Source organism: Pelophylax lessonae (genome assembly GCF_965119305.1).
Source record: "Pelophylax lessonae genome assembly, chromosome: 7".
NCBI classification, from domain to species: domain Eukaryota; kingdom Metazoa; phylum Chordata; class Amphibia; order Anura; family Ranidae; genus Pelophylax; species Pelophylax lessonae.
Window position 1 is genome coordinate 77,321,656 of NC_138774.1, and position 13,398 is coordinate 77,335,053.

Sequence of the window (13,398 nt, forward strand, 5' to 3'; positions counted from 1 at the left end):
ATTCGGACATGTCTTGTATCCGATCTGACAGGAAATCCAGAACTAGAGGCAGATCCCACTTGGGAAACCTAGGTTTTCTTTGAGGTCTAATTCTTACTGCTCCTTTAAAGAATTGACGTATTAAGGCATGACTGGCCCAGGAGATCCCCGTGAAAGCTGAAATAGCCGAAACCTGGACTCTGAGCGAACTCACCGATAGCGGCAAATCCAATCCTGATTGCAGAAAGCTCAATACATCCTGGATCTTAATGGAAGATTGAGGATCAGGCCTTGCAGCCAACTGTGAAGAAAACTTTGCCCAGATTCTCTGATAAACTCTGTTCGTTGAGTTTCTTCTGGTACTGAGTAACGTAGAAATCGCCGTTTCCGGACAGCCTAAAGCCTGTAACCTCCTCCTTTCAACATCCAGACCCTCAGATGTAGACGGGCCGGGCATGGATGGAGTACAGACCCCTGGGACAACAGATCCGGTCTGAAGGGTAGCGGGATTGGGTCTTGGACACTGAGTAGCGTCAGAAGGGGAAACCATGGCCTGTTCGGCCAGAAGGGAATCACCGCCACTACCTCCACTGGCTCCGACCTGAGTCTCCGAAGAAACTGTAACACAATCGGAATTGGTGGGAAGGCGTATGCCCTGTGGAATCTCCACTGATCCGAGAGTGCATCCATCCCTAATGCTTGGGGATCTCTGAATCTTGTATAGTACTTCGGCAGTTTGTAGTTGCAGGGGGAGGCGAAGAGGTCTACTTCTGGAGAGAACCCCAATTTTAGGATCCAGTCGAATGTTTCCCTGTGAAGGGACCACTCGTTGTTGTCCTGGTCCACTCTGGACAGGAAGTCTGCTTTGACATTCTGGACTCCTGGAACATAAACCGCTGAAAGATTCAAGAGATTTCTTTGTGCCCAGGACATAATCGGTTCCACTTCCCTCAATAGGGACCAGCTGCGCGTTCCCCCCTGCTTCCTGACGTATGCTACTGCTGAGGTGTTGTCCAGACGTAGCATGACAGGTTGGTCCTTTGTTAGATGAGAAAATGCTCGTAGAGCTTGGAATGCTGCTCGGAGTTCCAGTATGTTGGACACTATCCCCCGAGTGGAAAACTCCCACCTGCCCTGCGCCACCTCCGACAGACAGTGGGCACCCCAGCCTATGTTGCTGGCGTCCGAGGTGATCACTACCCACGGAGCTGGCTTCAGAGAGTGGCAGTTCAGCAGGTGGTCTCTGCATAACCACCAGGGGAGACTCGCTCTCATGGAAGGGGTTAAGAAGATGCGTTGATCCAGATGCCACGTATCGCACTGCTGTAGGAATCCCTTCTGAAAGGGTCTCATCCTCCACAGGGCCCACTTCACCATGGGGACTACTGCGACCATAGTCCCGACCACCTTCAGGCATTGACGTGCCTGAAGATGAGAGGATGAGAGGGCAAAGCGAACCCTGTCTCGGAGTGTCCCTATTTTCTCCTCTAGAAGGGAGATAATCGCCTTCTCTGTGTCGAACAGGGCGCCCAAGTAGACCAGGGACTGAGTTGGAATCAAGTGGCTCTTCTCCTCGTTGAGTAACCATCCAAACTTCTGGAGAGTGAACACAACCTGCTCCAGATGAATTAATAGTTGATCTCTGTCTTGGGACAACAGGAGGAGATTGTCCAAATAATGGTGAAGTCGGATACCTCTCAATCTCAGTAGGGCTACCACGGCCAATAAGATTTTTGAAAAGGTCCGTGGAGATGTTGAGAGCCCGAATGGGAGACAGATAAATTGAAGATGTAATCCTCCCACTTCGAACCGGAGAAACCTTTGAAAATCTTCATCCACAGGGACATGAAAGTAAGCGTCCTTCAAGTCGATGGACACCATCCAATCGGCCGGCTGGACTGATTGCTGTATGGACAACAGGGTCTCCATTTTGAACCTTTCTTTTTTTATAAATTTGTTCAAAAAGGTCAAATCTATGACTGGTCTCCATGATCCGTTTTTCTTTTGGACCAGAAAAAGCGGAGAGTATATTCCTTGGCCTCGCTCGGACTCTGGAATGGAGATGACAGCCCCTTGAGCAATGAGAGATTCGACGTAAGAAAATAAAATCTGACGCCTTTCTTCTAGGAATGGTATGGCAGTAGGCAGGAACCTTGAGCCTGGCATCTCCTTGAAGACCCACTTGTGGCCTGAGGACACCGTCCTGACAGCCCAGGGGTCCTGAATCAAAGCCGCCCAGACATGACAGAAGGAGCGTAGACGCGCACCCACTTGACATGCCTGAGCGGGCCCACCTTCAAAAAGACTTAGTGGGCTCGCGGTCCCCTGAGGAGACATTCTTTGTCGTCTTCCTGGAAGACTGTCTGGATCTCCAGTTTCGGTTGAATTCACGACCAGGTCTATAAGAACGAGCCTCCCTGGCCTGGTCAGGAATGAACTTCCTAGTAGGCTGTCCTTTCTTGATGTTGAACTGGCGCCGATCCTGGGGAAGAAACCCAGACTTACCGCCCGTAGCCCGAGTTTTGGCCTCATCGAGTTTGTTCCCGAAAAGGGAGGACCCCTCAAAGGGAATACGGCACCAAACTTGCTTTGATGCCGGATCCGCAACCCAAGGGCGGAGCCAAAGGGCTCTCTTAGCTGTGACTGAGGACAGCATAACTCTTGCCAATAGACGGATCAGGTCTATGGAAGCCTCCCCAAGGAACGACGAGGCCAGCCTAAGCTCCTGGATTGGGGCACTTCTGGCCACCTCTTCCGACACCGATCTGACCGATTCATCTACCACATCAGCCCAAGATTCCATAGCCTTGGATAGAGCGGCTAAAGCCAGGACTGGCTTGCAGGCCATACCTGCTGTGAGGTAGATTCTTTTCAAATCGGAGTCCATCCTTCGGTCCAACGGGTCTTTAAATGAGACCGTATCCTCTAAGGGAAGGGTCACATGCTTGACCAGTCTCATGACTGCTGCGTCTACTAGAGGAGGAGACTCAAGATTTTTCACATCTTCCTCTTTGAAGGGGTATAGTTTCGCCATCTTGGATACTAAGGAATTCTTTCGTTCCACCTTTCTCCACTCCTCCGATATAATTTCTCCCAACTCTCCCAGAAAGGGAAAATTAACACGCTCCTTATTGAGCTGTTTAAAGTACTTCTTTTGTTTGGGAGGGGGAACAGCTGACTCCTCCCAGTTTAAGGTCTCTCTGATCGCTTTAACCAGGGAAGGCACCAAAGTATATTCGAAACCCAGGCAGGGATCCTCATCTTCAGAGTCGCTACCTGACAAGAGCATCGACTGATGGCTTGTGTGGGCCGACTCAAAATCTTCCTGTACTTGAAGTGCTACAGGGGAAGGACTTGGGGAAGCCGTTGCAGTGTCTTGAGAACGACTGACACCCATCTCGGCCAAAGAGTCCTTCACTACCCTCTTGACCAAAGCCTCAATGCGTTGATCGGAAGTATCCCTTTCTCCCGCAGCCTGGGAGAAACATCCGTCACAGAAGGACTTCCTTTCCGGGACACTGGCGCCACAGCCCCTGCAACCTGCTTTGTCAGGTCTCCGTGAGTGGCTGGCTGAAGTGGACGCCTTACGATGATGGGAGCCCGAACGGGACTCCCTGTAGAGTGCCGGTGGCGAGAACTCGAACGCCTTTCGCTTCTTTGAGAAGAGTGCCTAGTCTCTGAACGAGGAGGGCTGAAAACAAAAGAAACAAAGAAAAAACAGACAGGAAGCTAGGAACACTTAAGTTCCAACCCCCACCTACTATAACCCGCACCCCCACTAAGAAGCCCCCAATACCTGTTAGGGGCGGGCTGACCACCGGAGGGCAAAGTAGCTTCCATTCTGGTGCTGACCTACAGGGGTGAGCCGGACAGCAATGTCAGAAAACATGAAGCAAAAAGAGGGGGGGGGGGGGCGCTCCCAAACTGGGGCCAGTTACTCACCAGGAACCAGGAGGATACCAGGCAGAGCGGCAGCGAACAGCAGGAGTCCAAAAACGATCAGCTGCAGTATAAAGTACACTCAGTATCAGCAGTGTGTATAAACACAACACTGCTGACAGTTCTGGGGTTTAAATATGGCGCCTGGTGACGTCATCAGCGATCGCCACCGACGCCGACTTACTGCGCATGCGCCGTGCTCTTACTGCGCATGCGCGAGAGCCAAGCCTCGTTCCCAAGGCGCCGCACATGCGCAGTAGCATACCGCACCGGCGGCCGGTCAGGAAGTGAATCGCTGACCGGCCCCGGACCACTAGCCACCAGGGAAAGCAGGAAAAAAACAGGTAAGAACAAAAAAGGCGATATATGAGCAAATAATACACAAATAGCTGCCATGGAGGACTTTGTTACTCACAAACCGCAGATCACCAGGGATGGATGCACACACCAGACTTATCACATTCTAGGGTACCGGCCACCCGCAGCAGCTGGGCTTTTTGGCCAAGGCTGCATACATCTTCGCCCCTACTCCATACCCCGCAGCAGCTGGGGCTTATTGGAGAGCTCAATACCCGACTGGTAGAGCCATCCATCACCCGGAATCCATCTTCAGGTAGGATATCAGGTAATCCTTTGGAGGACAAAAAAAGAACACGTGTGCTGAACAGGAGCAAAGATTTATGGGAGTGAGGTCCTATGGGTAGGTTTGGAGGCGGGGGCCAAACCCGATACGTATGCTGCCATGGAGTCTGTCAGGAAATATAGATTTTTTTTCAGACTTGTCACTATTTTTTTGTGTATAGCGCAAAAAATAAAAATTGCACAGGTGATCAAATACCACCAAAAGAAATCTCTATTTGTGGGGAAAAAAGGACCTAAATGTCGTTTGGGTGCAGTGTCACACGACGGCGCAATTGTCAGTTAAAGTCATGCAGTGCCAATTTGAAAAAAGTGGCCTGGTCATTAAGGGGGCAAATCCTTCCGGTCTTAAAGTGGTTAAAAGTTGAAAAAAAGTAAGTAATAGGCGATTGTTGCTGGATTAGACTATGTGATGCTTGCTAAAAAGTGAGTAGAACAAGATAGATGAAAAGCACCATAGAGATTGCAGAGCTTACTTCCTCTTTATTGCATCAAATAAAAAAAAGAAAATAATTACCTCCTGTTCATAGATAGTAAAACTGGTGGTAATTAAGACCTACTCTAACTTGGTGTACAGAGACAGGCACTGTGCCTGTATTTGTACACAGTGTAGCAGAGTGGCATAGTTGCAGCTGCTACCCTCTCCCTGTCACTGGTTATTTAGGACCCCGTCGGCTTTACAGCTGACAGTTTCCTAGCAGCCAGTCATTCTGCAGTGGTAGTAAACATTTAGATTCCTTTATCTAGTTATATTTTGTTAAATTCCATTGATGTGTTCAATTTGTATTCAGGATTCGTATTCATAATTTAATTGTATGTCTTTTTCAAATTTTCTTTGAATTTACTGATTTTATTTCGATAAATTCTGATAAATTTCAAATTGGTTGAATTGAAAATTTTAGATTTTTTTTAGATTCGAATGCAGCAAAGTGAACAAACAAAAGAAAAATCTTCATTAAATGATTACAATGACTCTGTAAAACATCGTTGGCTTAACAAAAACAGCATTGTTTAAAAATAGTACTCTAATAACACATACAGTTTTTGATTTTAGAAATATGTTTACAGTTCGAATTCCAATGGAACTCAATGTAAATTTCAATTTGAAATTCGGATGAATTTTGTTTCATTATTCAGAGCATTCAGTGGGCATATTCAATAGTTAACAGCAGGCTGTCTATTAGCTAAGGATCTGCTTGCTGACTGCTGTCAATCACAAGGGGAGCAGACCTAAAGGGAAACTTGTGTCTGTGAATCTCTATCAGGCTTTCACTCCCCCCAATACAAAACTCCCCTCCACTGTTCTGTCTAACAGGCGCACCAGCAGGGAGGAAGCACAGTTGCACTGAGGATGGTGTGTCCATATTAGACACTCCTGTCTCAATGCACCTTCACACTTGGTGCGTGACCATGAATCTGGTACATGAGTCTGTCACCTGCACCATCAGGTGGAGGCACATGGGAGTTATAAAAAGAGTGTCTTTTACACTCTTTATTAATCCCCCATGATTGTCTATTCTCTGTAAACAAGTGCTTCTGCAAATTTAGATATGATAAACATTAGTAATTTATCCGTATACCAACATGATCCAACTGCTTTATCTTTTACGTTATTAATATATTTTTTTTAATTAAAAAACAAAGTTTATTAAACTGTTCAGAAGTACAGCAATTGTCAAGAGTCAAGCATGATATAAAGCATAAACAACCGTACAGTAACAAAAAGGCAACGTAAAACATCTTGAAAAGAAAGAAGGAAAAAAAATTAAAAATTCCCAAACAAAATCAGGGAAAAGGGTCCCCCATCGGCCCAAATGGTCCAACCCAGCCTCACAAAATGCACAAAGCAAAGAAAAACACTATGACTGGTACATTCTAGGCATAAGGGTCTCACACATGGCACATAGCAGGTATATAGACTCATCAAGTAGAGCATGTCTGAGGCGACTGTAGCCACCTGTCCCAAATCTTATTATATTTAGTAGGGCACCCCCTATTATTGTAAATAAGCTTCATATATGGCATAGTAGCATGCACCTCAGCAATCCACGCAGCCAAAGTAGGGGGCGAGGATTGCATCCAGCTCCGAGCCAACATTTTCCGAGCACTAAATAACGTTTCATGTAGAAATTTCAGCGAGTTTTTGTCCACTTTCAAATCTGGAAATAGTCCCAAGAGGCATTGCCGAGGATCCAGTGAGACCGGAGATCCCATCTGGTCGTGCAGAAACCGCACCACCTGTTGCCAGAAACAGTTGACACAAGGGCATTGCCAGATCAGATGTTCAAAGGTGCCAGAGGATAAGAGGCATTTGGGACAGTCCGGGCTGCGGGACGGGTCAAATTTAGGCATTCTGACAGGGGTTAAGTTAGGCCCTGTGTAGGATATTGGTTTGTGTTAGCCTATCAGACATCTTTGGAGACACCAATTTACCCACCTCCAGCACCTCACTCCAGTCCTCATCATCCATCTCCTCAGCACACTCCTCCCAAGTAGGCTTGAGAGAATATGCCAGCTGTGTCGCTGATGGAGTGAGAAGCAAATCATAAAACATAGATATAAATTTCGTTGGTTCATCTCCCTTCATTACCAGCAGGACGTCCAAAGGTTATAAGTGGGGGTAAGTGCCATCAAACTGAGTGTGTAGGGCATGACACAACTGAAGGAACCGGAAGAACATGGAGTTCGGTAATCGAAACTCAGTCTTCAATTGATCAAACTGTTTAAGACGTCCGCTATGAAGAACATGGGACAGCTGATAGATACCGTACTGTATCCAGATCCGTGGATCAGGAACCAGCGTTAGTTCCCGCAGGTGTCTTTTGAACCACAGGGGCGTATCGTCATGAAAAAGAGAGCAGCCTAATTTCACAGCCGCCAAGTCCCAGATCCTCTTATTGTGAAATGCAAGAGTGAGTCTACCAGGGCCACCAACTGTGCCCCTAAGGCCTCTCAGGATGTCACAAAAGGGATGGGGAAAGTCGCCGGGAGACCCCGCACAGACGAGAGACTCATACCGGTGCCTGTCATTCTTATCAAAGTAAAAGAAATGTGACAACTGCGCCGCTATGTAGTATAAACTAAGATCAGGGACCGCCAGGCCTCCCAAGGCAGTGGGGCACTTCAGAGCCCTCCAAGACAACTTGTGCCTGGCAGATCCCCAGATGAAGGACTTCAGGATAGACTTTAGGACCCTGAAATACTTCAACTGAATATAAACCGGCGAATGCCAGAGGACATATAAAATCTTAGGTAACATGATCATTTTTACCAAGCCAATGCGGCCCATAACTCCCAGCGGTAGCTTAGACCAGACTTGCAGCCTGCTCTTGGTCAGTGAAATCAGGGGCTCGACATTCATAGGGATGAACTCCGACAAATCCCGGGATACCTGGATCCCCAAATACCTAATCGAGCTAACCCTCTGCAAAGGCATGGAAGCCTGCTCCACCAGAGGGGGGAAGATATCGATAGGAAGGATCTGGGACTTGTCCCAATTGATCTTCAAACCAGAGAAGGTCCCAAAGCTCTCAATAAGGCGGAGGGCGTTAGCAAGGGAAGGCCCAGAGTCAGCGAGGTACAGAATCATATCATCGGCATATAAGCCAACCTTCTCTTCCAGGGAACTGGAACACAGTCCAGTGACACCAGGGTGATTTCTCAAAGCCATAGCCATAGCCAGAGGTTCAACCGCCAAGGCATACAATGGGGGAGAAATGGGGCACCCCTGGCGCGTCCCCCTAGAAAGGGGGAAGGCGGCAGAGGTCCACCCATTTGCTACCACCCATGATCTCGGGGAGGTATATAATATGGAAAGCCATTTAATAAAATTGGGGCCAAAGCAGCGTAGGCACTGCCACAGGTAGGGCCATTCGACCAAGTCAAATGCCTTGGTCGCATCTAATGATACCACCACCCTGGTGCCAATCTGTGAATGAGAAGCCTGGATGTTCATATGTAAACGCCTGGTGTTGAACGCAGTATTCTTTGCGGGCATGAACCCAGTTTGGTCCGCATGCACAAGCGAAAGAATCACCTTGTTCAAGCGCAGGGCCAAAATCTTGGCTAGGATTTTAACATCCGTCTGAAATAAAGATATCGGTCTGTACGAATCTGGCTGATGAGGGTCCTTACCTGGTTTAGGAATCAGCACAATAAGCGCCTCCTTCATAGAGTCCGGTAAAGTGTTAGCCTCAAATACCACCTGGTACAGTTCAAGAAGCCTAGGAACCAACGTGTCTGGAAATGTTTGATAGAATTCAATCGGTAGATCCTGGAGCCTTAGAGCGTGCAAAGAGAGACAGCGCAATCACAATATCCTCCTCCGTAATAGGGGCCTCTAGAGTCCTAAGCTGTGAATCGGTCAGGGTAGGGAAAGTAAATTCGTCAAGAAACGTAGCGAGCTCTTGAGGGGAGTACTCCGCCCTAGTCTCATAAACCTCTCTGAAGAAAGTGGCGAACTCAGCCGCTACTGCAGTCGGTTCCGTCACAAGGCCCACAGAGGGGGAGTGCAACGAGATCACAACAGGGGGCCTAGAGTCAAGATGAGCGAGATAAGCCAGTAACCGTCCCAGTCGCTCTCCATGCTCGAACAGCCGCTGTTTAGCAAAGAACACATGTCGTTTGGCCTTCTCAAAGCACAGCTGTTCAGTCACTCGGGATTGCAATTTAAGGTCGGCCAAGCTAGCAGGGGAAGGGGCCTCCATGTATCTATCCTCCAGCTCGTGGAGCCGGGCCAGTACCTGAACGTAAGACGTCTCGGACGTACGCTTGTGTCTATTGATATGCTCGCTCAGCAAACGTCGGCAATGTTTTTTGAACATGTCCCAGACAAGCAGGGGAGAGGCAGTGCCCGCATCGGAACTAAAGTGGAATTGCCATTCACCCGCCAGCTTAGCAAGATCCGTCAGAATGGTCAACCAGAAGGGGTTTAGTCTCCAAGTCGGGGTAGGGGGCATGATAGTTCTACGGAGGGTAACACAATATGGGGCATGGTCAGACAGGATACGCGGACAGAAGCTCGTCCCCTGCACCCCAGGGAGGAGGTCCCGGGAGACCAGAATGAGATCTATGAGGGACATGGAAGAGTGAGTCGGAGAGAAACATGAGTATGCCTTGCGAGTAGGGTAGAGGTGTCTCCAAATGTCCACAAGGGCAAAATCCATCTGCAGACGGGCAAAACGGGTATCACGGGAAGGGTAGGAAGCGGCGCCGGACTGCCCCAGCCTATCTAGGCCCGGATTCAGAACAGTATTGAAATCACCCAGGAATAATTAGCAGGCATAGGACTTCGCTCCTATCACACCTATATGTGTGTAAATACATATAAGTGTGTATGTATATATACCCCTATACAGAAGTTCTGATGTTATGCCTGCCTCCAAAGACGCCCAAAAAAAACGCCTCATCATAATCATAATAGCAAGGCACCTAAAAAGCAGGCGGAGAGGGGATATTGGGCAAACCGATCATACAGTCATAACAAATGGCAACCCCCTCTGCCCAGCAGGAGCATCAGGAAGAGGTGGGGGGTCTAAAGCCCCAATAGGGAGAGAATCCTCAAGCAGGATCAACGTTGCGCCGATCCAGCCAGTCCGTGGTCAAGGCAGGGTCCTCAAAGAACTGGATGCAGTCATCTATTTCCACCCAAAGCCGGGCCGGCTACAACATGGCATATTTTAGGTGTAGTGTCCTCATGCGGCGTTTAACCTCCTGTAAGCGGGCTCGCAGTGGTTGGACTTCATTGGAAAAATCCGTGAAAACTGCGACATGTCCATTTTGATAAGGGATGTTCCCCTTTTCCCTGGAGAGGCGGAGAATCTTATCCCTGTCCCTGAAATTGAGGAATTTAGCTATAAACGTGCGGGCCAGGGCTTCAGAAGGGGGAGGCCGCGCCGGGATGCGGTGGGCCCTCTCCACTGCAAACATCACCGAGAAGGACTCACGACCATAGGTGGTAAGGAGTAAATCTTCCAGGAAGCTGGCCGGGTCGACACCCTCAGCCCACTCAGGTAAGCCAATGAAGCGGAGATTACAACACCGTAGACGATTCTCCATGTCGTTTTGCTTGGAGTGGAGCTGCTGAATCTGACATGTAAGCTCCTCCGCGGAGTGCTGCAGGGAGTGCAAGACGTCCTCAGCCGCGCTGATGCGGGTCTCGGCCTCCGTATCCCAGTCCCGCAGTTTGGACATATCCTGCCGGATCAACCATATGTCTATCTTAACCTCCGCGATTTTTTGAGGTGAGGGTACTCTGGCATAATGAAATAGCATCCAGCACCTTAGCTGTATCCGCCGCCGCGTGTTCCGACGTGGAGGAGGGGCCGGCGCCATCTTCGGCATGTGGAGCCGGTTCCTGCCGGCGGAATTTAGCAAGCTGGGAGCCGGCATCCGTGGTCCACTTCGGCAGGGACATGGTACCCGAAGGATCAGCGGAGACTGGGGAACAACTTCAGGTAAGTAGAGTCAGAAATATTGCGGCAGGATAGATGACGTTATTAATATTTATAACAGTAATAAGAACATGTACCATCCTCCATGTATATTTAAACTCTAAACTAATATACTCTGCTGTGTTTTTAGAGGCCGTTGTGAGCAGTGGAAGGGTAGAGAAGTCTCCACATGAAAGGGAAATCAAATTCTTTGCCAAGGTGAGATTGTGTCTTGTGTCCTGTAATTTTTCTGCTGCAAGAAGAGACAAGCTATGGTTTCTTACAAAGTAATTCTATTGATATCATTTGTTCTGGCAGACTCACTACACAATTTATTTAGACTCTGTATATTGTTTAAAAAATGTGGATGCATTTTCATAAGTATATATATATAAAGGGCCACTAATGTTTATAAAAGGGTTGCAGGATGTCCAATCAGGAAGGGTTTTTTCCTTTTAAATTAGATCAAGCTTAAGACATATTGGCTTTTCTTTGTATCAACCTGACCAATCTTGTACACTGTTCTAGTATTGTCTATATTAAAAATAAGAAGTAATGGATATAAAAATAAAAAAAGTGTTTTTTTCATGTGTTTATCAGTTGCACGTCCTCTTTATTCTTTATTTTTTTTATTAAAAATATGTTTCTCTATTTTACCTCTGCTGTGAAAATAACCTAAGTTTGTGCCAATGACGCTTTTCTTCTTCCCATAGATCCTTCTTCCATTAATCAACCAGTACTTCACGAACCATTGTCTCTACTTCTTGTCTACACCAGCCAAAGTCCTGGGCAGCGGGGGTCATGCCTCCAATAAGGAGAAAGAGATGATTGCCAGGTCAGCATGGGGTGATATTACCAGTGTTATACACAACTGAGGTCATATTGGTATATAAAATGAAGGAATATTTGGGGTAGAAACATATTCAATTTAGTATCTAAAATAGCAATCACTAAATTTTAAAAAAGGCACTGCATAAACCAAAAATATAATAAAGACTACATTAGAAAAGATGAGCATGAGGATTTTCATGTGCTGTATTTAGGGCATAGGTGAAGGGCATAGGTGCAGTTCAAGAAAGACTTAGGGGTTAATTGTAAGGGTTTGATTGAAAATCTATATAAAGCCAAAATGTTTTTATTTTAAAGGCTAAGGTTTAACTTTTTTAACTTTTTTTTTTTCTCTAAATTCCAGCTCCCCTATGTACCAATATAGAATTAATGTATTTATTTTGCAAAACTAAAACAGCTTTTTAAACACACTGCTTGATTGCTTCTGCCTTACTTCCTGGACAGACTTTAGGTCATGACACAGAAAGGAGTTGACCAGCTGATCTCATTAGCACACACCCTGCCTCATCTACACTCAGCTGGTCAACTCCTTCCTGTGTCATGACCTAAAGTCTGTCCAGGAAGCAAGGCAGAAGTAATCGAACAGTGTGTTTAAACAGCTAGGTAAGGTAGCGAGGTAAGCAGGTGTAGAAATCATGGAAAGTTGTTTTATTTTTACAAAATAAGTACATTAATGCTATATTGGTACAGTGGGTAACTGTAATTTTAAAAAAAAACTTAGCCTTTAACCACTTTAAGACTGGAAGGATTTGCCCCCTTAATGACCAGGCCTTATTATGCGATTCGGCGCTGCGTTATGTTAACGGACAATTGCGCTTTCTTTTGGTGGTATTTGATCACCTGTGCGATTTTTATTTTTTGCTCTGTAAACAAAAAAAGAGCGACAATTTTGAAAAAAAACAATATTTTTCACATTCTGCTATATGACATTCTCAAAAAAAAATTAAAAAATCGAAATTTTTTAACATTTTAGGGCAATTTGTTTTCTGCTACATATTTTTGGTAAAAAAAAATTGCAATAAGCGTATTTTGATTGGTTTGCGCAAAAGTTATCGCATCTACTAACTACTAGAAAGATTTGTCATTTTTATTGTTTTTTTTTTACTAGTAATGGCGGCGATCTGCGATTTGTTTGCGGCACTGCGACATTGCGGCGGACAGATCCGACCCCTAACTGACGTTTTTGACACTTTTGGGGGTACCAGTGACATTGCTACAGTAATCAGTGCTAAAAATATGCCCTGTTACTGTAATAATGACACTGGCAGGGAAGGGGTCAACAGTATAGGTGATCAAGGGGTTAAATGTGACCCTAGGGGAGTGATTCTAACTGTGGGGGGGGGGGGCGTGGCTTCTGAGATGACCATAGAGACATGTGATCCTATATAGAAGGATCACATGGGCTCTATGATCATTCCAGGGAGAAGTACAGTCGGCTGTGTTTACAACAGCCGACCGTCCTTCTCTCTCAGCGGGGAGCGATCGCGGGTATCAGGCGGCAATCGGAGCCGGCTGACCCATGCATCGGCTTCCCTGCTGCCGAGTGGGGGGGCGGGAGCGT

General features: G+C 46.9%; 1 protein-coding gene across 1 annotated transcript in view; it reads left to right on the forward strand.

The window, feature by feature from the left end:
- The window catches only part of RYR1 (ryanodine receptor 1), a 359,853-nt gene that overhangs the window by 233,659 nt on the left and 112,796 nt on the right, over positions 1 to 13,398 (forward strand). The window contains exons 59-60 of the mRNA XM_082264106.1: positions 11,140 to 11,207; positions 11,702 to 11,823. Coding sequence (XP_082120232.1) covers positions 11,140 to 11,207; positions 11,702 to 11,823 — 190 coding nt within the window. The remainder of the gene's footprint in view (positions 1 to 11,139; positions 11,208 to 11,701; positions 11,824 to 13,398) is intronic.